Here is a 27,700-nt window from a genome sequence, read left to right on the forward strand (position 1 = left end):
ATTGAATACATGCTCCAAAACGACATAATCGAAGTGAGTTACAGTGACTGGAGCTCACCCGTAGTAATGGTGCCAAAACCAGATAGTCCACTCATAACTGTTGGGTACCATCGCAAAGTCAATGTAGTTCCAAAGACTGAAGTGTAGCCAATTCAGCGTTTGGAAGACTGTGTTGAAAAGGTCGTACAAGTAATTTATATTTCTAAGTTGGACTTATTCAGAGGATATTGACGGGTACCTTGTCAGAAAGAGCAAAGGCAATTTCAGCTTTCTTAACACCGAATGGACTGTATCAGTTTAAAGTCATGCCATTTGGTCTGAAAAACGAACCAGCCACATTTCAGAGACTAACCAATAAGGTCATTGCTGGGTTACCCAACTGTGTTGTATATATCGATGACCTGATGATTTTTAGTCAGGTATGGAAGGAATATTTATCAGACTTGTTTGATCGACTTCGGAAGGCAGACTTGGTGTTAAACTGGCTAAAAATGAATTTGCCAAAGCCCAAGTCACCCTCTTAGACCATGTAATTGGACAGGGACAAATGGCCCCATGGGATGCAAAAGTAAGGGTAACTGGGGAGTTTCCCATACCATTGACAAAAATGCAGTACTATGGTTCCTGGGATTGAGTGGATTTTATTGAAAATTTGTACCAAATTTTAACAGTGTGGCTGCTCCATCACTGTATTGCTAAAGAAAGGCAAGAAGTTTCAGTGGACAGCGGACTGTCGGAAGGCACTTGACAGCCTCAAGGCTATGTAACCACAGCCCCAATATTAGCCACACCTAGTTACGCAAAGCCATTCAAATTGTCTATCAATGCAAAAGATGTGGGCGTTGGTGGTGTGTTCTTGCAAGAAGACAATGAGAAGATAGAAAGACCTATTGGGGTATTTCTCCAGGAAGCTGAACATTCATCAGCAGAAATATTCAACAGTTGAGAAGGAGACTTTTAGCTTGGTTTTGGCATTACAACATTTCAGTGTTTATATTACCAGTTACACATCTGAGACAATCATATACACTGATCATAACCCATTGAATTTGTGGAGAAATTGAAGGACAAAAATGTCAGACTGTTTAGATGGAGCTTGTTTATACAGCCATGCAGTTTGAAAGTTATGCTTGTGGCACGACTAGAAAATGTGATTGCGATGCCTTGTTGAGACTCGAATGAGAAACAGAGGCATGTGTTGGCAGGCTGAAACAGAATGTAGTTGTGTACATTGCACATTTAAAGTCAGTGTAATGAATTTGTGTGTTTTAGAGTACTAACAAACTCTTTTAAGGGGTTTTAAAATGAAGTCATCTTTGGATATTGATGCCTCATTTTTTTAAAGGGGTCGAGGTGTGACAAAGCTACTTATTTAACAAGGTTATACTGTCCTTAGTTTTTTCAGAGGTTGTAAACAACAAAGACTCTGAAAAGTCTGGAGGTGAACAGTTTTACGGCCAAATAGATAGTAGCTAACAGATGCTGCCTCAGGCAGCAGGCTTTCAACTTAAAATAAAAATACTTCTACAATGAAAGGGGAATGGCCATTTTTCCCCACTCAGTTTTATCCTGGTTTGGTTTTTAACAGTAGCATGGGAAAAGGGCAGCTGGATCCACAGAAGCAGGTCCAGGTTGGTACTCTCTCTCTCTGACTTCTATCCTGTAAGAACTTGTGTTTGATTTTATCTTTTGTGGCCAGGGCTGTTTATGAGGATTGTTGCAAATATTTGGAATAGCATGATCTGTTGGATTTTCAGAGAGGTCAAGTTATTCGGTATTCTGTTTTCTGTTGTTTGTGTTTCATTCAGTGACCTTGTAAATAAGTTCTGTTTTGCTTAAAACAAAGTGGTTTGACCAGCTGATTCTCTCCTGGAATATCCACTTTACAAACAACGAGCAAAGTTAGTGTTTGAGCTACTTTCTTGAAATGATTTGAGGGTTCTGGCCTGCTCCATAACAATATAAACCCTACTATTAAAACAGACTCTCACCTCACTCTGTCCTCTTGTTGACGCTCCCTGCCTGTCATGGGGTCCTCACCTCGTCCCTTTTCTTGGTGATGTCTGCTTACCACAGAGTACTCGCCCTGTCTTTTCCTCCATTGATGCTGTTTGTCATGGGGTTGTCACACTACCTGCTCTTTTTGTAACAGTTACTTTTGCAGTGTTGTAAACATTCACTTTATTTTGTTAGTACAATGGGAATTTCAGTTGCTAGTTGCCTGGTTGAAAGCCACAATTCTAGTTGTCAGTTTCTTTTCTTTGTTTAGCTTTGAATTAGTAGGATCAATATTTTGGTTTCCACAAACAGCTTCAGTTCTGTGTTAGAGAGGGGAAATAAAACAGGGTTCCCTTATACAGGGACAGCACGGTGGCTCAGTGGTTAGCACTGCTGCCTCACAGCACCAGGGATCCAGGTTCAATTCTGGCCTCGGGCGACTGTCTGAGTGGAGTTTGCACATTCTCCCCATTTCTGCGTGGGTTTCCTCCAGGTGCTCCGGTTTCCTCCCACAATCTAAAGATGTGTAAGTTAGGTGAATTGGCCATGCTAAATTTTTCATAATGTTCAGACATGTGTAGGTTAGATGCATTAGTCAGGTGTAAATAACAGGTAGGGGAATGGGTCTGGGTGGGTTACTCTTTGTGGGTTGGTGTGGACTTGTTGGGCAGAAGTGCCTGTTTCTCCACGCTGTAGGGATTCTAATTCTAATTCTAATATGTGTGTTGAGTGGGGAAAAAATGGGTTTGTTTATGATCCTCAAAACAAACTTGGCAAGTTTGTCAAACATGATTTTTCACTTGTAAATCCATGCTGACGATGCCCAGTCACATCATGTTTATCCAAATGTCAATTTGGTTATGATCAGGGGCTTGAAATGAGAACAATTTCTATCGAATTATCAAAATTCAGAAACAAGAAGTCTACAGTAATGAGACAATTACAATTTGGCTAATATTTCAAATGTGCAATTATATCATCAAACTATTTTCATCCATGAATGCATTTTTTAAAATTGATGTTGCAGGCTTTTCGAAAACAAGTTTTGTACCTTTGTTGGATTTCTGTTACACATCCTGCTTGATAATTGAAATGCTTCACCTGGATGACATCATTAGTGTTGCTGAGCACCTCAAGATGGAGGAAGTTATCAATCTGTGTCAACATATTCAGCTGGAAATGGAAATTAAGAAAGAGAGCTATGATGGCAGATCATGTAATTCAGCCAGCAAAGCCCCTGCCTGTACATCGAAGCAAATAAACTTGTTGACCTGCAATGCTGCAAATAAAGTGACCTGTTCTAAAAGAGAATCTGCTCTAATGTCTCAACTCTTTGAATCTCCTATCAAAGAAGGTGATAAATGCAACAAAGTTGGAGGTAATCAATCTCACAGAGTTGATGAAAGAGGAAGCATTGTCAACAAAGATCAGGAAAGATATATCTGGAGAGGTTCAGACAATGGAAATGCTTTGCAAGCATTTGACAGAGAAGTAGATTGTGTGGCAATGAGTGATGAGGAAAATGTGAATTCAAATGTAGAAAACCAGTGTGACCACAAAGCTTCAAATCCTGAAGTTGAAGTAACACTTGGAGTGGACTGTATCACAGCCAACGAGAGTAGCTTCATTACCGACAGCCTAAAAAGATCAGGAATGTTCAAATGTGTAAAGCAAAAGGTGAGTGTCCTAACTCTAAATCAAAAGTAATTGATTCTGAATCATTTAAAACACATGGATTACAGGGCCAAGTGAAATCATAACAAGCGTTAACATCAAAATTGATTGGAATTGAATTAGGTTTTATTGTCACTTGTACTCAAGTACAACGATACACGATGTCGCCACACACTGCTCCATCTTAGGTACAAAGTACCTAGTTACAAATTTTAGGTACTAAACTAGATTAGGTACAAAAATAGAAAAAAAACCTCAAATTTCAACATTACAGTTCTTCACAGTATATTAGATTAGATTAGATTAGATTACTTAGATTAGATTACTTACAGTGTGGAAATAGGCCCTTCGGCCCAACAAGTCCACACCGCCCCGTCGAAGCGCAACCCACCCATACCCATACATTTACGCCTTACCTAACACTACGGGCAATTTAGCATGGCCAATTCACCTGACCTGCACATCTTTGGACTGTGGGAGGAAACCCATGCAGACACGGGGAGAACGTGCAAACTCCACACAGTCAGTCGCCTGAGGCGGGAATTGAACCCGGGTCTCTGGCGCTGTGAGGCAGCAGTGCTAACTGCTGTGTCACCGTGCCACCCATAAATGAGGAAAACAAAGAAATCAAGTTAGAAGATAAACATTACATCCCTTCTATAGCCTGCAGTCGTTTCAAGCTGGGGCTTTCCCAATGTGGTCTCATTCAACTTGTAAGTGACTGAAGAATAGGCTCAAAAAATCTTTGAACAGCATAGCTTTGCTTTCCTGCTGCATAAGGATCTGCATAATAGTGTTATAGAATGGGGAGAAAAAGTAATGTGATAATGGAATTTTAAATCTTAATTGGAACGTCAAAACCTAGTTTTCATAAGGATACCCAGTACGTGTTTAGGTTATATGTGTACACAAAAATATTGATCTGTCAAAAATAGAATGTAGTTATTTCTCCTATGGCATTGGGTTGTTCTATGATAAGAGATCTAATAAATTCTTCTATAATTGTAAATGAACACGCTACTGTTGGATGATTGCCTTTTCCTTATTGTTTTATTCATTCTATTCTCAGTGTGATCACTTTAATTTTTTAAAGTATTGTTTTATTCACAATGAGCGGAGCTTCTCAATGTCATTCTTTGTGCTTTTTTTCTCTCTCTGAAGGGGGTTGGTTAACTCTTGTCAGTTTACAATGCAGAGTGATGACAACAGCATTAAGTTGAATTCCTGCACTGGCTGAGGTTACCTCTCCCCATGCCTGAAGTGTAGCATCTCTCTCTCATGAAAGAGCAGTGCTATGGGCCAGTAGGACTATGACAACCTCACCTTAATTTCTCTGATAAGACAGAGAGAAATAATCATAAATTAATATCTGCCTTGGTAATTTTATTAGGCTCATCAAAGGCGGTTGAAGCGATGGAAGCATTTAGCATTCAAGTCACTCACCAAAATGAAGGATGAAAACATTGCCAGTTTTGCCTGTACTGAGTGTGGTGAATCATTCCATTCAGCATGGAATCTACAGAAGCATGTGGAAATGCATGGCAAAACAAAGGAATTCAAATGTGCAGTAAGTCCACCCCGAGACTACTTGCCTTAAAGCCTGTTCTTAGTAGGAAACTATTGTGCACAGCTGTAGAGTAATGATTACTAGAGCAAGTGATCTGGCATGACTCAATGTCCTGTAAATTTGTATGTTAGCTTCATATTCTATGTTTTGCTATTATGGGAACTGCAATGCTGTATAAAAAGCCAAAGAAGCATTGCCTCTGTCAAGTATGACGAACAAACAAGTGAAGAGGGCACTCAGAATTGTACATAACATTGCCACACCATGTTAACACATTAGTACAGTTCACAGTTCTTCCTTGAGATTTCTCCCTACCTAGTTGGTGCTTTGTAACTAAAAAGCTGAAAAAGAATTAAGAGCTGCCATCTCACTGAGATGGTCCAGGCCAGTACACATCTAGCAAGCTGCTGTGAGTACTCTGTTCTAAAATTCCAGTGTCCAGTTTCAGGTTTAATATTAACACACAAAACCGCTACACTCTCAATGTGGAAGTTGCATCAGCAGAAAATTTGACCAGGTGGAAACCTAAACTATTTTCAGGGAAACAAACCCGATTCCAGCCCCAGGGTTACTGCTATAATAAAGGATCCTTTTCTTTGAGGATTTTGACACTTCCGTAGCTATTAGTGGCTATTGGAATAACTCAGTCTGACCACATTGTTGAAGACACTTGAATCCTGCAGAAGTATTTTATTTTTGAGTGACAGTCTATGAGAAGCTGTTCTCAGATAACAAAAATTTGGAGAAAATTTGGGGCTGTGACCAGGAGTGTTGAAAAAGCTATTGATTGATAGCGCATCACCTGCGTCCTTATGTTTTGCCTTCAGTAGACCCTCAGGACCTGCTGATGCACGATTCTAGCCCAAACTCCTATAACATCCTGGCAGAGACTGGGAACTCTCCTTTATTATGATAGTGACCTTGGAGTCGGAGTCAAGTTTGTTTCCCCGGTAATAACAGAAATTTTCAGCTGGCCAAATTTCCTGCTGATGCAACTTCAAGTAGAAAATGTAACCCGCTTGTGTGTTAATGTTGAACCTGAAATTATCTTGCCCTATTGTAGTGTGAAGAATATCCTTCCAAGTGGTTCTTAATAAGATTCCTGCTCATACATCAACATTTTCACAATTTTTCATTTACTAGTAATATTACCTAAAGATTGAAAATATATCATTATCAATTCAAAGTTTGTGAGAAGATTTGTAGCTCGGGTGCTTGTTGTTGTGGTTCTGTTCGCCAATCTGGGAATTTGTGTTGCAGACGTTTTGTCCCCTGTCGAGGTGACATCCTCAGTGCTTGGGAGCCTCCTGTGAAGCGCTTCTCTGTTGTTTCCTCCGGCATTTATAGTGGTTTGTCTCTGCTGCTTCCGGTTATCAGTTCCGGTTGTCAGTTCCAGCTGTCCGCTGCAGTGGTCAGTATATTGGGTCCAGGTCGATTGGTTTGTTGATAGAATCAGTGGATGAGTGCCATGCCTCTAAGAATTCCCTGGCTGTTCTGTGTTTGGCTTGTCCTATAATAATAGTGTTGTCCCAGTCGAACTCATATTGCTTGTCATCTGTGTGTGTGGCTACTAAGGATAGCTGGTCGTGTCGTTTCGTGGATAGTTGGTGTTCATGGATACGGATTGTTAGCTGTCTTCCTGTTTGTCCTATATAGTGTTTTGTGCAGTCCTTGCATGGGATTTTGTACACTACATTGGTTTTGCTCATGCTGGGTATCGGGTCCTTTGTCCTGGTGAGTTGTTGTCTGAGAGTGGCTGTTGGTTTATGTGCTGTTATGAGTCCTAGTGGTCGCAGTAGTCTGGCTGTCAGTTCAGAAATGTTCTTTATGTATGGTAACGTGGCTAGTCCTTTGGGTTGTGGCATGTCCTCATTTCGTTGTCTTTCCCTTAGGCATCTGTTGATGAAATTGCGAGGTTATCCGTTTTTGGTGAATACATTGTAGAGGTGTTCATCTTCTTATATTCGCCAAAACGGATACCCCCGCAATTTCATCAACAGATGCCTAAGGGAAAGACAACAGAATGAGGACATGCCACAACCCAAAGGACTAGCCACGTTACCATACATCAAGAACATTTCTGAACTGACAGCCAGACTACTACGACCACTAGGACTCATAACAGCACATAAACCAACAGCCACTCTCAGACAACAACTCACCAGAACGAAGGACCCGATACCCAGTATGAGCAAAACCAACGTAGTGTACAAAATCCCATGCAAGGACTGCGCAAAACACTATATAGGACAAACAGGAAGACAGCTAACGATCCGTATCCATGAACACCAACTATCCATGAAATGACACAACCAGCTATCCTTAGTAGCCACACACGCAGATGACAAGCAACATGAGTTCGACTGGGACAACACTACTATTATAGGACAAGCCAAACACAGAACAGCCAGGGAATTCTTAGAGGCATGGCACTCATCCACAGATTCTATCAACAAACACATCGACCTGGACCCAATATACCGGCAACTGCAGCGGACAGCTGGAGCTGACAGCCGGAAGTGGCAGAGACAAACCACTATAAATGCCGGAGGAAACAACAGAGAAGCGCTTCACAGGAGGCTCCCAAGCACTGAGGATGTCACCTAGACAGGGGACAAAACGTCTGCAACACAAATTCCCAGCTCGGCGAACAGAACCACAACATCATTATCAATGTGCCTCTTTAGTCAAACAATTTAGCAAAACATTCAGAGTAAATCATCAGTTTGACACAGACTTCCACATTCCACGTGAAGTAATGTCACTTATAATCATGTTATCTCTTGGCTAACACAGCAATGCATGGGAGTTATATGTTTTGTTCAATAGATTGTTAAATGTTAGCAGATAATAGGTTCACAAGTTGAAAAAGCATTTATGTTTTAAAGTCAAATTAAACATTTGAATTAAGCTGATAGTAAAGTAGTGTCTTCACAATATAGGCTATGTATCTTCTGCGATAGTTAATTCTGTTATTTATTAACTTATTTTAGAGCAAGTTTATCCTAGCTCTCATTCTCTTCGTATAAGAAAGATCTTACTTTTGTTTGATGCCTGCCCCTTGAGCACAGCGGAGATAAGAAATTGTATTTTCCTGTTGTGTCTAGCAAAATAGACCATAAACAGGATGTTAATGTTTTAAAGAAAACAGTTTGAAACTATATTTTCACAAAATTCTGTTTTTAGGTCTGTGGTAAGGAGTTTTCTTATACATCATCATTGAAGACTCATTTGAAGAGACATGTCCCTGATCGACGTAGGTCCAGCTCTGGTACAGTGAAGCATAAGCAACAGAAACTTATATGTACCACGTGTGGAAAACTGAGTCACAGCCTTTATGAACTGGAGATGCATGAGTTGAAGCATGCTGGGGCCAAACCACACAAATGCATGGTATGGTTATGTCTTTTTAAATTATATTTTTGGATGAAGCTATGTCATGATCTCTGTTGCCTGAAGAGAGATTTTTATCAGTCACTGCCAAGCAAGTGATGGATAATGTCACATGATTAGATTCAAACAAGCAAAATCAGGAGATTAGATTCAAACTGGATTGATTCAAAGGGCTTTGTTAATGAGATTAGAGTTGTTTGTTTACAGTAGGCAGGCAGAAAACAAATGAATATTTCGTGATTGGTGTGGCATTTCAAATTATTCTGCAGTTTTATTGTTGATACACTGGGAGCATGACATTCTTCACCGAAGTAATTTAATCTTCATTTGTTAATATTCTGGCCAAGAATAGTGTCAGGTAATGATGTGTGAAGGGGTAATGTTCCAATGCTATTATCTGTATGTTGTCTTTTTTGTAGTTCATAAACATTGTTACTTTTCATTATTTAAAAATTAAAGTTGGGTTTGAGTGATTTTACCCTGGTACCCTTTTGCTGCTTATAGCGGAAAGCAACAGATTACTGGTTCTGAGTATTAATCCATGAGTGAAAATATATGATGTCGGAGTTTTTTTATTCTGTATTAATAGGGAGCAGTATATCCTATACTGTTTTGTAGTGTTCACCAGATGAGGCATGACAGTGTTGTATGTACTGCCATCTTCTAAATGTTTGGATTCTTTCGTGACTTAGATAGCCTAGTGTGTGTGAGGGTAGGTACTTTCTGGTCTAATGAGAAGAATCTTAGACAGTAAACAAAATGTAGTTTGTTGTTCCTCTGCAATTGTTCACAGCTCATCTGAACAGTCTGTGCAATACTACAAAGACTGTTGGGATGACAGGTTTTAATGCGAAAGCAGGGAGATTATGTTGGAGCTGCATAAGGTGTTAGTTAGGCCACAGCTGGAATTCTGTGTACAGTTCTGGTCACCATATATGGGAAGGGTGTGATTGCACCAGAGAGGCTGCAGAGAAGATTCACCAGGATGTTGCCTGTGTTGGGGTGATTAAGCAATGAAGAGAGTCAGAAGTCACACAATGCCAGGTTATAGTCCTACAGGTCTGTTTGAAACCAGCTGCTCCAAAGGATTGTGTTTTCAAACAAACCTGTCAGACCTGGTTAAGAGCAAATTACTGCGGATGCTGGAATCTGAAACCAAAAGAGAAAATGCTGGAAAATCTCAGTAGGTCTGGCAGCATCTGTAAGGAGAGAAAAGAGCTGACATTTCGAGTCTGACCCTTTGTCAAAACGCATGTTAATGAAACACATGTTATAGCAGAACGACCTGTCGGCTTGGGTTATTTCCTTATAGCAGAGAAAGTTGAGTGGGGCCTGAGATTGAGGGGCACAGATAGTGTAGATAGGAAGAAAGTTTGCCCCTTCATAGAGGGCTCAGATGCTGCCAGACCTGCTGAGATTTCCCAGCATTTTCTCTTTTGCTGTCAGACCTGGTGTTGTGTGACTTCTGACTTTGTCCACCCCAGTCCAACTCAGGCATCTTCACATCACAGCTACGCAGAGAGATTAGAAAAAGGTAATTCTTCTCTAACACGATGGTTGCGTTCTTGTGCAGCCATGCATTATAGTAAAATTGTGCTTTCTACGTGTTGGCGATGTAATCGCGTTACAGCCAACACACATTTTAAAAGTTTGTGCTTTAGAAACTGTGTCTCCAATTTGTCAATTATGTTACAGCGAATTTGTGTTAATGAAACGCATGTTATAGCAGAACGACTGTAGACTGGGGTTATTTCCTTATAGCAGAGAAAGTTGAGTGGGGCCTAAGATTGAGGGGCACAGATAGTGTAGATAGGAAGAAAGTTTGCCCCTTCATAGAGGGCTCAGTAACTAGTGGGTATAGATTTAAGGTAATGGTCAGGAGGTTTAGAGGGGATTTGGAGCCCCAGAGGTGTACAACACAGAAATAGACCCTTCGGTCCAACTCGTCCATGCCGATCAGCTATCCTAAATTAATCTAGTCCCATTTGCCACCATTTGGCCCAATATCCTTCTAAACTCTTCCTATTCATGTACCCAACCAGATGCCTTTTAAGTGTTGTAATTGTACCAGCCTCCACTACTTTCTCATTCCATATACGCACTACCTTTGCTTGAAAAGGTTGCCCCTTAGGTCCCTTTTAAACCTTTTTCCTCTCACCCTAAACCTTTGCCCTCATGTTCTGGACTCCCCCAACTCAGGGAAAATACCTTGTCTATTTACCCTATCCATGCCCCTCATGATTTTCTAAACCTCTACAAGGTCACCCCTCAGCCTTCAATGCTCCAGAGAAAACAACTACAGAATGTTTTTTCATCCGAAGAGTGGGGTGAGTTTGGAAGTCACTGTCTGAAAGGGTCATTGAAAGACAAAACATCGCAGCATTGAAGAAGTATTTAGCTGATCACTTGAAGTACCATAGCCTAAAAGGCTGTGGGCCAAGTGCTAGAAAATGGGATGAGACTAGATAGATGCTTGATGACTGACATGGACACAATAGACTAGAGAGCCTTTCTCTGTGCTGGAAAAATCAATAACCTATGATCTAACCTTCAATCTTGTCTCCTGCACGATCCTAATTTACTCTCCCACTGAGTCCTCATGACACAGTGGCTGCTGCTTAATACACTCCAATCTAGCATTAACTCTTTCAGATCTTTCCAGACACACACACAACAGGCTGTGTTGTGCAATGGAACAATTTCCCATTTTGGGCATGCCTTATTTACACTGAACATGCCTAAATCATCTGCAGAATAGCTAGATGCATAGTGAGCCCCCTTTTGTTCTTTAACAATATAGTTTAGCTGTAACATCAACACTTCTGGCACCTGGCTGGATTTATCTAATTTCATACTACTCAATCTCCTATTGGAATAGGGGTCAAAATTCTGCTGTGGGCATCTAGTGCTGGTACTATTGATCCACCTGATTGAATTCATTAGAGGTCCTGTAGAGCTGGTGGAAAGGGAGGAAGTTTTCACTTCATCTCATTGAAGTCAGCCCAAAACAAAATTATATTTGAAAAATAACAAGCAGTGGTTTTCTGTCACTGCACAACCTGGTCCCCAGCATGCACTTAACATTATAAGATAATACATGGTGTCTGAAACTGCTGAAATGATTCAGCAAGGAACAGAGAGAGCAGTGGGAGTAATACTACATGCCATCGTTACTCTTGAATTAATGAAATGAAATTACATTTTGGGTCAAAATTTGAATATTTGGAAAAATCTTGCTTGACTGGGACATAAAGTGCAATAAAGAAATTCAATTTAATATACGACAGTTATATTAATCTGAAAATTGCAAGTTCACTTTGAAAGGTAAGGGAGAATAAAATGTTTGGAAGAATCGTACGGTTTTGGCAGGCCATTCAGCTCATCGAGTCCACGGAAGTGGTTTTCTGCAGTGTTAATTGACTGATGCTGTGACTTTGCCATTATAAATTTAAGAACCTTCCTTGCTGTTTCAGATCAATAACGTATATTTTGTTTAAAATTTATCTGTCGCATTATTAGTTATTACGTTTTACTAATCATGTAGAAAAATAAATCCAGATAGTGAGATAACCTTCTAAACATATGTGAAGATCTCTGTCCACAGGAAGGGTCCCTCATTTCCGCGATCGGTCAAATAAACAATAGCAGTTTGGTCTAATTCTGCAAGATTTCACACTTTATTATCACGGCCAGGTTCAGGTTGTCTAGCAGCACGGAGGTTAAACACTTCTGTGTTCCTTAGAGAAACTGCGCAAATGGCTTAAAACAAAGACAATTTTTATATGGTTCTTAAAGAATCGTACAGCCTTAATTACAGAGCAAATCCAATAAAATGACATTTATAGACATAAGGTGAAGCTAATGATATTTCCTGGGAACTAACTTTGTTTTGCACATTTTATCTCTCGACATCTGTGTCTCCAAGGTTAGCTAGGATGGTTAGTAATGTTCTATCTAGCTTGGTTAATTCCATACTGTGAAGGTAGCATTGTCTGCTTATCTTTGGTTCAGCTAGTTCAGGAATGCAGCTTTTAGCAGGGTTAAAAGCCATTTTAAACAGAACTGTCAATTTGCAGCCTAGAAGCCATTTTGTTGTGTTACTTTATGTTACTCACATTAAGAAGCCATTTTGTTGTTAGTAAGGGCATGTATTAAATGGTTACTCCTGACAACAGCCTAAATCCAGATTTTAGATCCTCATAGGATGATGAGGCCAAGCAGTCTGTTGCAAAGTGACACTTGCTATGTGCATGTTCTGCCCTATAAGACCCTTTATACGTTGAAAATCCTGGAGACACAATTATGATTCACCCAGATGATGAATAATCCTAACCATTCTGCCCATTTGGATAAATACTTTGACCATTTGTACTCAAATAAAGGCAGAATACAGCAGCTGAATCTGAATTAAAAGCATAAAGTGCTGGAAATGTACCGCAAGTCTAGATGTATTTGTAGAGAGACAGAGAAAAACAAAGTTAACAGTTTAAGTGAAACAGAACCAAGGAAAGATAATAATGTGATTAATTTTATATTGTTGAAAGAGTTAGGACGTGGAAGACTAAAACTGAAGGAGTGCAGTAAGGTAGACAGCAGGAGATCAAAAAATAAATATGAAACGAAAGTCAAATGAGTGGTAATGATTGAAATAAAGAAACAAAGCAATTTTCCAGAGTGAATGTGAGTGGCGCAATAATGAACAGCTATGGATCTGGAGTCACATGTAGGCCAGACCAGGTAAAAATAACAATTTCCTTCCCTAAAGGACCTTAATGAACCAGATGGGTTATACCAGCAATTAACAATAGTTTCACAGTCATCATTAGCCTACTAATTCCAGATGTTTATTGAATTCAAATTCCACCTTCTGCCATGGCTGAATTTGAACTCAGGTCCCCAGCTCATTAACAATTGTTCCGGTAGTCTTAAAATAATATTCCAAAAATAATCTTCAGAGTAGTAACCTCATTGATTGATTGAAATGCGTTCAATGAATATTTGTACCAGAGACACTTGTTATTGTGTCATAGCAATCTTTCCTATATATAATATATATACCAACTGTCAGTGTGGGATCTGAACCCAGATCCTCTTGCTCTTCAATGCGGTGCAATGTGTTTTAGAAGAGTGGCAGTCTGCTTTGTGGTAGTATCTGTGTGAGATGTTGATCAGGTCGTGTGGAGCTCATAATTCTTCAGAAAGGTGCCATAAGACCTTCCTAAATTGTTAACATGGAAACAGGTCATCATTATCACAGCTTATAGACAGCTTACAACTTGCTGTTGAGCTACTATAAATCAAATTTTAACATCTTCATTCAATAAAACTAGTGCCTGTGTTTTAAATAAATAGAGACACGTTTCAATTGATCAGAATTCCATATATGCTCCCACTGCTAATCCAGTAGGCCCCAATTTAATATTGTTCATGAGAGTTTTGATTGCTGGTTCTTGCATCCAGAGTATAATTATGAAATACTCTAGTTAGAGTTAATTGCAACACAGTTTCGCATATGGCATCAAGTTTCCGTGAGTTTCCCACCCAATTCAGATTTATAAAGCTGACCAAGCCCTTAGTTTGTATTTTCTTCATTCGGATATCGATATTATCCCACAGCCTCTGCTTTTGGTAGTAATTCTATGGACAAAAGCAACTAACCGAACCTCTTTATGCCTCCTTTTAAGAAGTTCAAAATGAAATTAACATTCTTCATTGCTTTGGCAGATCTGTGAGAAGTCTTTTGCTTATATCCACATCTTGAAGCTCCACATGAAATATCATCAAGATGCAGAGGACTACCATTGTGAATTTTGTGGGAAAGAATATTTCAATGCCAGTTCATTGTGGTACCACAAACTTGCTCACTCAGGTATGTTTCCAGAATATTAATTCTCTTTTTTGTAGAGTGGGTTTCTCATTCACAGACCAGATAAGGATGGCACTTTTCTTCCCGAAAGGATATTCGTGAACCAGATGAGTTTTTCCAACATTTGACAGTGTTTTCACGGTCAGCATTAGACTCAAAATTCCAGATGCTTATTGAATTCAAATTCTACCAACTGTCAGTGTGGGATTTGGACCCAGATCCTCTTGATCTTTGCGGTGCAATGTGAACATAGTGTTTTAGAAGAGTGGCAATCTGCTTTGTGTGAGAGATGTTGATCAGGTCGCGTGGAGCTCATAATTCTTGAGAAAGGTGCCATAAGACCTTCCTAAATTGTTAACATGGAAACATGGAATATTCTAGCAGGAGTAGATTATTTGGCCCTTCAAGCCTGCTTTGTCATTCAACATGATTATGGATGAAGTTAGTGGGAAGACTTTAAAAACCAGCGGAGAACAACAAAAAAAGAAATCAGTAAGGGGGAGAAAATGAAATATGAGGGTAAGCTGACTAGTCATTTAAAAGAAGGTTGCAAGAGTTTTTCTTCTGGATATATAAAAGGTGAGAGAGAGAGGCAAGACTGGTCATTGGACTACTGGAAAATGAGACTGGAGACATAATAATGGGAACAAAGAAATGGTGCAGGAACTGAATAGCTACTTTGCATCTCTCTTCACGGTGGAAGACACCAGTAGAGTACGAGAACTTCAGGAGAAATAAGTGTAGTGGTTATCACTAAGGAGAAAGTGCTGGAGAAGCTGAAAGGTCTGAAAGTGGATATATTACTCAGACTGGATGGAGTACACTCCAGGGTTCTGAAGGAGACAGCTAAGGAGATTGTAAAGGCATTGGTTGTGATCTTTCAGGAATCACTGGACTCAGGGAGAGTGTCGGAGGACTGGAAAATGTTTAATGTAGCACCTTGTTTAAGCAGGGAGAAAGGCAGAAAACAGGAAATTATAGGCTAGTTAGCCTGGCCTCATTTGTTGGTAAGATTTTAGAGTCCATTATTATGGATGAGATTGCAGAGTAATTAGGAGTGCGTGGTTTTAAGAAAAAGGCTGAGTCAGCATGGCATCATCAAGGGGAGGTTAGACTTGATAAATTTGTTAAGAATTCTTAGAGGAGGCAACAAGTAAGTTAGATAAAGGAGAGTCTATGAATGTGATCTATTTGGATTTACAGATGGCCTTTCTGTACATATATATACATATATATATATATAAAATAATATATCGATATACATATTTATTATATATATAGAACATTACAGCGCAGTACAGGCCCTCAAACCAATCTGAAGCCCATCTAACCTACATTATTCCATTATCATCGATATAGGAGAAATGAGGACTGCAGATGTTGGAGATTTCAGAGCCAAGAGTGTGGTGCTGGAGAAGCTCAACATGTCAGGCGGCATCCGAGGACCAGGGAGAATCGATGTTTCGGGCAAAAGCCCTTCATCAGGATTATAGACATCCATATGTTTAACCCGTGACCATTTAAATGCCCTTAAAGTTGGCAAGTCTACTGCTGTTGCAGGCAGGATGTTCTGCATCCTTACTACTCTCTGAGTAAAGAACCTATCTCTGACATCTGTCCTATATGTATCACCCCTCAATTTAAAGCTATGTCCCCTCGTGCTAGCCATCACCATCCAGGTGCCATACTGGATGCTGCAAATAAGAATGACCCATGGTCTTAGGCCAAAAGTATTGGCATGGATAGAGGATTGGCAGACTGTCAAAGGCAAAGAGTGGAGACAAAGGGGTCTTTTTCAGGATGGCAGCTGGTGAATAGTGGAGTTCCACAGGGTCAGTGTTGGAACCATAACTATTCATGTTATACATTAACAATCTGGATGAAGGAACTGAGGGCATTGTTGCTAAGTTTGCAGACGACACAAAGATATGTGCAGAGACAGTTAGTATTGAGGGAGTGAGGAGGCTGCATAAGGACTTGGACAGTGTACAAAGAAGTGGCAGATGGAATACAATGTGGGGAAGTGTGAGGTTATGCAAATTGGAAGAAAGAATAGAGGCGTAGATTATTTTCTAAATGGGGAAAGGCTTTGAAAATCTGAAGCAGAACGGGATTTAGGAGTCCGAGTTCAGGATTCTCTTAAGGATAACATGCAGATTCATTTGGCAGTTAAGAACACAAATGCGACATTAGCATTCATTTTGAAATAGCTAGAATACAAGATGTAGGGTTCTGGTTTGCAATCAGTTATTTATGATCTTTAAGTGGTTCAAATCACCCCAGATCCCTCATTCTAGACACTGGACTTATTTAAAGAATGTGAAATGAGGGTGGCAGTAGACTAGTATTTCAGGGCAAAAGAATATCTGTGTTTATTTATAATGCAAAAGTTAAGTATAAACAAAAAATAAAGGTAAATGCAATAGACGGTGAAATTGACATAATCAACTATACAGAGGACAGTAGTACTATTAAATACACTATTAAATTAAACACTATGAGAACGTAAACAGCAATTTTAATCACAGAACCTTGAATCAGGATTCCTACTTCTGGGTTCCCATGCACTGTCCCCTCTTTGTTAGCTAAGTTGGAAACTTTGGGGTTTCTAGAGTTTAAGCTCACCCCTGAGGAAAACACAGTTTTAAAGTGTTGCTGAGGTTCTTGCTGTCAGTCTCTTGGTTTGGAACAGGCCTGTGTCTGGAAGCTCTTGTTCACATAGCACTTGGTTGATTTCCCCATGTCTCTGATGTCTTTTGTTCTGATGATGCTCTTGGTTTGGGTTCCCGGTTTCAACTTCTCTATTCGGCCTCTGTGGTTCTTGGTTCCGAAGCTGCTTGGTGGGGCTAGAAGCCTGTGGGGAAGCTCTTTCTGCAGAAGCTTGTTGTTGAAAAGGCTTTCCACAGGTGAACAAGGGCTGACAGTTATACACATTGTGTGCCCCTTTTTCTCCCCTCAAATCTGTGTTGTCCATTGCGTTTCTGGTGTTCCTTTTGAAGTTAATTGGCTTCCTGATAGTTACCGGGGGGAGGGGGGGGCAGGGGCTGGTTGTGAAGAATCTCATCGAAATATACAGAATACTGAGAAGCCTGGATAGACTGGACGTGGACAAGATGTTTCTAATAGTGGGAGGGATGAGGATCTGAGGGCACAGTTTCTTAATTAGTTAGGGGATCAAGGGTTACAGAGAGTAGGCACAAAAACAGACTGAGAAATATATCAGCCATGATCAAATGACTGAGCAGACTGGATAGGCCACATGGCCTAATTCTACTCCTTTATCTTATGGTTTTATGTTCTTATGATAATGTAACTCTAACCTGTCCTTGTTTTCTCACCACATCCTTTGATCTGTTTATACTAAGAGTTATGTCTACATTTTTCTTGAAAGATTTTAACGTTTTAACCTGAACTTGAACAGTTTTTTGTGGCAGAGAATTCTCACCAATTCCTGGGCTATGAAGTTTCTCCTTGTCTGTATCCTAAAAGACCTACTCCTGGTTATTGATAACACCCTTCCTGCATCTATCCTATATAATCCTGTGAGAATTTTATAGGTTCCTATGAGATACCCCCTCATTTTTCCAAACTCCTATGAATATAATCATACCCGATTCAGTCTTTCCCCGTACATCACTGTCGCTATCCCAGGAATCAGTCTGCTAAAATTTCATTGCACTCCCTCAGTAGTCAGAACATCCTTCTTCAGATAAGGAGACCAAAACTGCATACAATACTCCATGTGTGGTCTTACCAATACTCTGTACAGTTGCAGTAAGATATCACTGCTCCTATACTTGAATACTCTCGCTGTGAAGGACAATGTACCATTTGCTTTCCTCAATGTCTCTTGCACCTACATGCTTACTTTCAGTGACTGTTGTACAAGGACGCTCAGAATGGATTGCACTTCACCCTTTCCTGATCTACCATAATTCAGATTGTGTTATGAAGATGTGTGTGTAGTGTTCCTTTAAGAGAGTTAAAAGCTAGCAGCGCTAAGTGTTCTGAATAAGATACAATGTAACATGTGGTCCAGCTACTGGGGTGGCTGGAATAGTTGATTGCCTGGAGACAAAATCAGATTCGAATTGGGCCAATCAGTTTAAATTATACCCCCAATAAAAACCAAACTCCAATCAAGTTTGAATTTAGCATGTTGGCAATCTTAAAAGCCAATGACACAATCTGACGCTTTGGGGGTATAAGACCGGGGAAAACTAGGAAGAGAACTGCCACGTCACCAGCATGTAGAGACTACCCGAAAAATTAAGTAGGAGGGTTTACCCGGTATCGTAACAATAGTAACCTGGCTGCCTGTTTTGCTATCAAAGTGGATAACTCGCATTTATGCACATGATACTACATCTGCTATGCATTTGCCCACTCACTCAACTTGCATGAATTGCAGTGAAGTTTTTCTGCATCCACCTTACAGTATACCCTCCCTCCCAGCTTTGTTGTCATGTGCAAACCTGGAGGTGTGACACACAGTTTCCTCATCTATATCATTAATATATATTGTGAATAGCTGAGGTCCAAGCACTGATCCCTGCGGTATCCCACCATTCACTGTCTGCCACTCAGCTTTGACCCTTTTAATCCTACTGTTTCCTGTCTGCCAGTTCTCGATTCATTGCAGTTCACCACCTCCAATCCCATGCACTTTAATTTTGCACACAAAGCTCTTATGTGGAATCTTGTTGAAAGCCTTCTGAAAATCAAAGTAAACCACATCCACTGGTCCACCTTATTCACTCTACTATTTACTTCCTTAAAACATTGCAGCCGATTTGTCATTCATAAATCTATGCGAACTCTGTCTGATCCTGTCACTAAATTCCTCTAGTATTTTTCCCTCTATCGATATCATGTGGTCAAACTTATAATTACACTCAATGATATGCCAGTTTTAATCTGAGGTTGCCTTTATAATCATGATAATTATTTCATATTAAATGAATTTGCACCTATGTAGTGTTGTTAATAATTTGAATAACCCAAAGCATACCATAATTAAAGTACCTGATTAACAAGTACAGGGAGAATTGAGTAATTAAATGCTGCAGCCAATTGGTGTGTAACAGTCACTCAGGTAACAAAAGGAATACATTCCCAGTCTATAAGTCTTGTGGTAGAATTAGTTGTTGATTGGATCACGGAAAAAATACCATAGATCTTAAATAAAAATGCTGTGAGACTTTTCTAAGTTCACTTGAGTGGTCAGTTGAGACTTTTGTTTGATGTCTGGTTGGAAGGATGTAGCACATTCTCAGTACTTTACAGGAGTGTTAGTTTAAAGTATGTGTTCGAGTTCAGTACTGGGCTTGAATCTAGTACCTTCTCGCTTTAGAGACAAAAGTACTGCCAATGGATCTAAACTGCAGCTGTGTTTGTTGTCCATTTTTTGTAAAATTTATATTTTAAAGTGTACATTTGCATTATTGTCTGCTTTCTTTGGATAGGTGAACTGAAGTATCCCTGTGTTCTGTGTGGAAAGAGATTCAAAACCCCTTCAAGTTGTAATCGCCATAAGAAAAAGCATAATCTCTCAGAAGAGAAGATCCTCTATAATCAGTTGAGTATTGTTGTTTTCAGTATTGTGTGAAAATACATTTCACTTAAAATGCTTGCATTCCAAACCGTTTAAAAGGAGTCTTTGTTCTCTGTTATTCTTTTTAAGCATTTTTAAAATAAAATGTTTTTAATTTCTTACCCAAATGCCGTCACTGTACATTCCTTAAGCCTTTTGCTTTGTTGTGAAATGGCAAAGTTGAAAACATTATGGAAATTGTTGTGTGAATATAGATATACATATATAATGTGTATATATCTGTATGTTTCTGGGCATCACATGCAGTCTGCAAATTCAGTGAGTGGAAGCCTTTCCTGATAATTGCAATCTTGGCCTACCTGGCAGTCATGATTAGATTAGATTACATTTGATTAGATTACTTACAGTGTGGAAATAGGCCCTTCGGCCCAACAAGTCCACACCGACCCTCCGAAGAGCAACCCACCCAGACCCATTCCTCCACATTTACCCCTTAACCTAACACTACGGGCAATTTAGCATGGCCAGTTCACCTGACCTACACGTTTTTGGACTGTGGGGGAAACTGGAGCACCTGGAGGAAACCCACGCAGACACGGGGAGAGTGTGCAAACTCCACACAGACAGTTGCCTGAGGTGGTAATTGAACCCAGGTCTCTGGCGCTGTGAGGCAGCAGTGCTAACCACTGTGCCACCATTGCCACCGTGCCGCCCATCATACAGATGAATATGTCAGTACAGTAGCTTAAATGCCAGATAAGCATTGAAGATTTATCAATAGTGTAATCCTGGCTTCTTGCCAGCTATTGTTGTTGTGATTTTGGATACTGGACATGATGAAATATTTTTGAGAAAAACAGAGGTGACTTCAGATGCAACGTAACATATTCAGCAAAATAAATTATGTAATCCTGGATTCAGAGCTGGGGAATGGAACATTCTTTACTTGTAGCATGTATTAGTTGCATGAGGAAATTCTTCAGTTGGGTTTGGACAAATAAAGTGAGCCTTCTACCTTTTCCTGCTGATAATTTCTTATTGTCACTGAAGTGAGATTTTCCATTTCTCTGCCAATCACTATTCCAAAGTTCCTTGGAAAATTAGCAATTTTAGCAAGTTAGGCAGGTTTTTCTGGCTGTGTTTTTGCATCCACTGGGAAGTGAATTGTGACAGGTCTAACTTCATTTGGGCTGCTTAAAGTTGGCAGATAGAGAGACCTTCAGGCTATCTCTGTCTGGACTGAATCCTGGTAAGCGAGATGAAATTACAATATATTAACCCACTGCCACCATTCCCCAGAGTAAATAATTAATTCCCTGCATTTATCCTCACTGTCACAGCAATGCCTTTCTTCAAAACATGATTGAAAATAAAAGACCATCTTACATGCCTGCTTATTCTATAAATAGTTCTGATGGCAATGTAGAATGTGAATAGCGATTTTGTTAAGATATTTTCCAATTTAATACTATTTTTAAAATTCAAACAAATTCAAGGAAACAGCTTTCCAGCCCAATTCCTTTCTTTCTCACGACTCGTCCATTGGTGTTGTTCCTACACATTGTTGTAGGGTGTGATTTGTACATTTTGTGTCTCACACTGATGGCTACCTCCTAGTGAACCTGTTATCTTTGCCAATTGAGCTTAATTTTGGCTTTGAGATTCAAAGTGGTAAAAGTTTATTCGGGGACAAAAATGGATGTTCTCAAAGGTAGAAGCTGCTTTCTCCCTTACCTCCCATTACTGGTGTTTCACTTAACTTCCTTCAAAAGGCAGGTGGCTGCTGATTCTGTGAATCTGAGCAACCCATTCTCTCCTCTCCTCCCTTCACCCTCTCTATCTCATCTATTTCTCATTACATTCTTTTTCTGCTGCCTTTTCCTTCGAGACTTGTCACTCAGCACTTTGCTGCACTTTAAATGGGGTACTGCAAATGGAGTGAAGGCCACTTTCAGTTCCATAATAGGGCTTTTTGGTATGCAATCCCGCTCTACCATTTGTCAAAACAGACTTGAGCAGACTAGAAACTGTTCAGTATGCTTCGGAGTGGGCAATGAATTAGCAGACCAGTGCTGGGCTGCTTGTTGCAGTACTCTGTATGCAGAATACATGTAATGCACAGATGCCCTTTAGGGGAAACTTGCTAAACATTTAAGAGTTTTAGAAGAATATGCTGGTGAGAGGAGCCTAAGTGGTAGCATAGACCATTTGGACCAAAAGACCTGTTTCTGTGCTGTAAAACTATTTGGAGTCTGTGTAAACACTAACCTCAGTTTTCTGAGTTAGAGAGGCTCAGGGGTGTGAGGTTGGAGAGATTAACACTGTTTTGCTCCAGACCATATTGCACCATCATCTGGCAAGTGTACATTTATGGACATTGGATGAAGTTCCAAAAGATGGAATAACTCAATGGCTTCTCAGTATTCAAGGTTGCAGTTTTTGGGTAAAGAGCTGCATGGAACCACACCCAAGTAAGTGATAGTGTCATCAGGTTCAAGGGGATCAAATTGGTGGAAGAATTGTACAGGTCCAAACGTAGTCTTCAAGTAAATGAGAGTTAGACACCAGGTGTAATTGGAACAGATATAATTCCGTCTACACTGTAAAATCCCATAATCTTCCCTAATTTGAGTAGTTGATTTTATATTGTCATATAGTTAAATAGCAAAACTTTCAATATTTTGTGAAGCAGAATTTAGAGTTGTTGCAGCATTAAAATTTCTTTGCAGGGAAAGCTGAAGATCCGAGCAATGCTAAATACTACAATTTCCCTCGTGTGACAGTGTATAAATGCAACATGACCAATTCACACAGGCAGTTTTCATTATAAATATAGATGTATTTATAATGGAAAACTTACCAAGATTTGACAGCAGGAAATGTAAACAGATGCAAGCATTTTTAATATAATGAAAATATATAGGTAACCAGCATACAAAGTGCATTTAAAATTTTCAATTGAAGTTTTATTGATTTATACTCCTTTACATTAAGTGTATTTTTAAAAAACTGGTAACTTTGTGACACAGTAATGTAGTACCTGAATGTATTACTATGGGGATTTTAATGGGAGGTAGGTTCATGCCAGAAATTCTTAATTTTGGCTTTGCTGATAAGGCAGGCAAATTCTTCCTGGATCAGTGAGCAAATTCAAGGTCACATCATCTTGTTTGGTATTATAGGTAGACAGGCAAAGTTTAAAATGGATTTTTCAAATGGAGCAACATAGTTAGATTCTTGATCTTGTACAGTTACATCTGTTATTGACCTTTACATTTTACTTAGGTGTGATGCATGTGGCAAGGTGTTTTGTGGCTTCAAGCAAACAAGAAGCACATTTTGTGAAGCCATACCACAGATCAGCCAAACTGTGGAGCACGTTTGTGAGCATTGTAACAAGGTATTCAACCAGATTGAGGACTACTGTAAACACATGACTCAACACACAGGTACCATCTGAGTTCAGCAAATGACCAGCTGATTCTATGTATAACTAATATTTCCATCTTTTGATGTTCACATGTGTTACCAACCAGAATGACAGGTCTTTTCTTTGTGTTGTTACGAGCTGTAAGACCATGTAATGCTAAATAGTGCTGATTTTCTGAGTTAAATTGTAAACTGCTGGGAGTCTGACTTTGATGTAGCCATACTGCACTAGTATTATAACATTTGCCACAAAGTACACTGGTTTCCACACACATTTCATTCCTAATATTTGACTGTTCTGAAAACAAGGGTTGTCTTTTCTGTATTTATTTTGATGTAGGCCAAAAACCTTTCCAGTGCTTGACCTGTGGCTAATCTTGGGCTGACCCTCACTCACTACAACATCACATTTGTGAGCACACTGGGGAAGAGCCTTACGTCTGTTCCATCTGTCTGGATCCTCACATTGATGCTCAGAGTTTACGGCTACACATGAAAAAGCTCCATGGAAATAAGCGTGTTACACTTAAAAGAGAACTGCTGCCTCTACACAAATACTCAAACACACTTGACCCATGCCTTGTTTGTCTCACCAAGGATAGATAAGAAACAGAAGGACAATGATTCCATGAATGAGATAAAGCGACATGATGGAGGTACTTCAGGAGAATGGCAATTATTTCCAACTATTTCTAGTGACACTCCAGAAATGTTCCCAACCTATCTGATCGAATTTTCTAACATTTGAGAATGAACCAAGTTCTGCCTGTTTTCAATGCCTGGACTTTTCCATTCTAATCGTCTACATGATCATTTGAATGTGTTTTGCATGATGTTTTAACATCTTTTGAATAGGTCCCATGGAAAACAAACTTTTTCTGTGAAATAGATTTTTTTTAACAAGTTTTATGTGTAAAAATTCGATTAAGTATTATGAAACAGAACATGTTAAGACAGTATAAAAATAGTTGGAAACCTCAGAAATGTAATTGCACACTCTTCCTCTAAATATCAAAAATAGAGCTCCTATATTAATTTAGACAATGCCAAAACAAAGGATGTGCGGTTGTCAAGTGAGTTGCAACTTTTGAAGTATGATAGAGAAGGAAAGTTGCAAATTTTTATTTATATTTTTTATCCTCGTTCGCATACACTTATTTGTTAACCTCCTAATTTATGATTGACTCTCGAGCATTTCAAATAGTACTCAGTCTGTTCATGCATTTGTTAAATAGGAAACAAACGTTTTGACTTGACAATGAGGTGGACACAGCTTGCTCGGTGATTTATATCAGCAAACTTTGTTTTGCTGCCATGAGCAGGTGGAACCACTTTGTTTTTGGTGAACAGATTGGGCTATTTTAATGCACTAATTGAAGTGGATGCTGTAAAGCCTAGTAAAACGTATCCTGGAGCAAACAGAAGCTGTGTCTTGATAATATCATTGTTTGGGCTAATGGCTACAGTTATAAAGGAATACAGGTCTGGTACACTGCCAGAGATTCTGCGAGCACTCCAAAGGAAATATATATCTCGTCAATTTGATTGAGGTTTGTTGTTATTTTGTTTAATGTGAAGAGCCTTTTTTTAAACTATATTTTTTCTGATTGTACTCTCCTCAGTACTTGTCAGACATTTGGCATGTAAGTTTTCATGGTTATTTCTGAAAGGCTGTATCGTTGTATATGCATTTTTAATTGCTGTTGCATCTTTTAGATTGCAATTGTGAAAACGTTGAATTAAAGTGCAGCTAAAATGATAATGTATCTTAGACAATTTTTAAAAACCTGTTCAGGCATGTTATGACACATGTCTGCTGGAGCAGATGACACTTGAATGCAGGCCTTTTGGTACAGAGGTAGGGACACTACCACTGCACCATTATTTGTTACATTTTATAATATTTTTCAAGAACTTATCATTTATATTCTAAAGTAGTTCTAAGCTCTGGTCTTTGTGTTTACCATATGAACTGCTACTGAATTATGTTGGCAAATCTAGAAACAGACATCAACAGACCTAATCAGTCTGACTAAATTTATCCTGTAGAACCTAGTACTGTGTCCGACAGATAGTAGAACTGCACTTGTGTGATAAGCACTTGGCACTACCAAGGTGTGCTGTGTTCTTGTTCGCTGCTTTATGAAATCTGTACCACTTCATTGATTTCTGTAAAATCGAGTATTGGTAAATGAGACCATCTCTGATCAAGCACATCACACACTAAAAATGAGAACAGCAGGAATGTGTACAGTAATGCAGGGGTACAGAAGCAAGTGCTTCTGTCAACTGTCAACAAGTTGTGTTGAAATTCTGCCCTACATACCGAAGTGAAATGTTATTCTTTTGCCCTTGTCTTTCCAAATTTTTATTGTTCTGTTCTTCTTTGTCCCCTTTGACTGCACAGAACATTAAGCATGTCTTGTACCAACTTAAATCCATTAATTATTTTCAATTAGTGGTTACATTTGTGATTTTTAACTTTACTCCAGTTATTAAAAGATGAAAGCGCATTTTCTAATCATTTATTAGCACTGCAATATAAAGTGACTTAACACAATTAATTTATTTATGTAAGCTTTAAGCTAGTCTCTTTCTAGTTATTTACATGGTTAATTCAGGGTAGATAGTCAAATTTTATCTGGACTGGAAGATTTCTGCCCGAATTGTTGACTTTTCCACCTCCTGATGCAGCCTGGCTTGCTGTGTTCTGCCAGCCTCCCTTTTGTCTGATTTGGATTCCAGCATTTTCAGTCTTTTTTTGTCTTTTGTTAAATTGCGATGCAATTTTTAATGATTTGAGACTGTACTTCTCAACCTCTTTGCTTCCATTTAGTCTCCTATTTTACAAGAAACATGTGACCATCCTATTCCAACTACTAAAGTGGCCCACCTCTCACTTTCCTACAAGTTCATCTGCCATTTAATCACTTGTTCTGCAAACTTATTGTCACATCTTCTATGCTTTGTTTGGCAATCTTTCTCAGTATTGCACTGTCAAATTTGGCATCATCCACAGATTTTGAAACTGTCAAAATTAGGTATGCAATTGGTGAACAGCACTGAATCCAGCATGCATCTCATGGAATATACTTCCCACCAACCTTAGTATCTGTCTCAATAACTTCAACTTGGTTTTCTGTAGTCACCTGGTTATCTGTTCTACTCCTAGCCCTCTGACTCCACATGTTCAAATCTTAGATTACCTTATCCAAGAAGTGGTGACCCCATGTGTAACTTTGAAACAGCATAATCTTACAAATAAGCCAAGAACCCAATTTTTGGGGGCTGTAAGTGGATTCATGAATAATTAACAGTTTGTGTGAATCCCTTTTTTTGTTAATAGAGGCCAGGACAGTCATAAACATAAAGTTTGTTATTCTTGTACTGATGTTTTTACAATGATATGTATTTTGAAATATTTTATTCCAACCTAAACTGTATGATGATGCAATGTCTTTAAAATTGCAAAATAAAAATGTGACACTAAAACATGTTTGTTTGTTTGTTAATTTTCTCCATACCTATTTGTGCAGATTAATCAAAAACACTTGGCACTCTTGTGGGTAGGTGGACTTTTTGTAATCAAATGTTCGGCCATACTATCTAGTCCCAGTTGTGCGATGGTGTGATCTGGGTTGGAGGTTGTAACAATGAGATTTCCTTGTTTTAATGAATTAGATATTCATTCCTGATTCAAGACTTTCGCCCGAAATGTCGACTCACCTGCCCCTCAGATGCTGCCTGACCTGCTATGCTTTTCAGTGCTATATTTTTCTACGGTCCATAAATGTATAGGTTAGGTGGATTTGCCATGCTAAATTGCCCATACTGTCCAGGGATGTGCAGGGTAGATGGACTAGTTATGGGAAATGCATGATTACAGGGATCGGGTAGGGAGTGGGTCTGGGTGGGATGCTCTTCAGAGGGTCAGCATAGATTAGATGGGCCAAATGGCCTGCTTCCATTTGCGGATTCAATGATTAAAGCTCTCTTGAGTTAAAGTAAAGGTAAATTTGTTAGCTACTTTTTAATATATTAATTCAAGATGTGTCACTGGCTAGACTGCATTTATTGCTCCTCCCCAGTTGCTCTGAGGGCAGTTAACAACAGTCAACTACATGGCTGCGAATCTGAAGTCACATGCAGGCCAAACGAGGTAAGGATGGCAGTTTCTATCCCTAAAGGATATTAGTGGACCTCATGGGTTTTTTCTGAC

The 27,700-nt window shown here is 39.3% G+C and overlaps 1 protein-coding gene across 3 annotated transcripts in view; it reads left to right on the top strand.

Moving 5' to 3' along the window:
• The window catches only part of LOC122564019 (zinc finger and BTB domain-containing protein 11-like), a 43,611-nt gene extending 16,634 nt beyond the window's left edge, over positions 1 to 26,977 (top strand). For 2 of the 3 annotated variants that reach the window (XM_043718465.2, XM_043718469.2), the window contains exons 4-10: positions 3,026 to 3,675; positions 5,063 to 5,239; positions 8,426 to 8,632; positions 14,357 to 14,501; positions 19,964 to 20,075; positions 23,338 to 23,501; positions 23,822 to 26,977. In XM_043718465.2, the coding sequence (XP_043574400.1) occupies positions 3,026 to 3,675; positions 5,063 to 5,239; positions 8,426 to 8,632; positions 14,357 to 14,501; positions 19,964 to 20,075; positions 23,338 to 23,501; positions 23,822 to 23,856 (1,490 nt within the window). In that variant the 3' untranslated portion in view covers positions 23,857 to 26,977. The remainder of the gene's footprint in view (positions 1 to 3,025; positions 3,676 to 5,062; positions 5,240 to 8,425; positions 8,633 to 14,356; positions 14,502 to 19,963; positions 20,076 to 23,337; positions 23,502 to 23,821) is intronic. The other variant, XM_043718466.2, reaches the window with a different exon arrangement.
• Positions 26,978 to 27,700: the final 723 nt, after the last annotated feature.

Source organism: Chiloscyllium plagiosum, unplaced genomic scaffold (genome assembly GCF_037043375.1).
Source record: "Chiloscyllium plagiosum isolate Xiang-an unplaced genomic scaffold, Cpla_swu_hap1 HiC_scaffold_31, whole genome shotgun sequence".
Taxonomy (NCBI): domain Eukaryota; kingdom Metazoa; phylum Chordata; class Chondrichthyes; order Orectolobiformes; family Hemiscylliidae; genus Chiloscyllium; species Chiloscyllium plagiosum.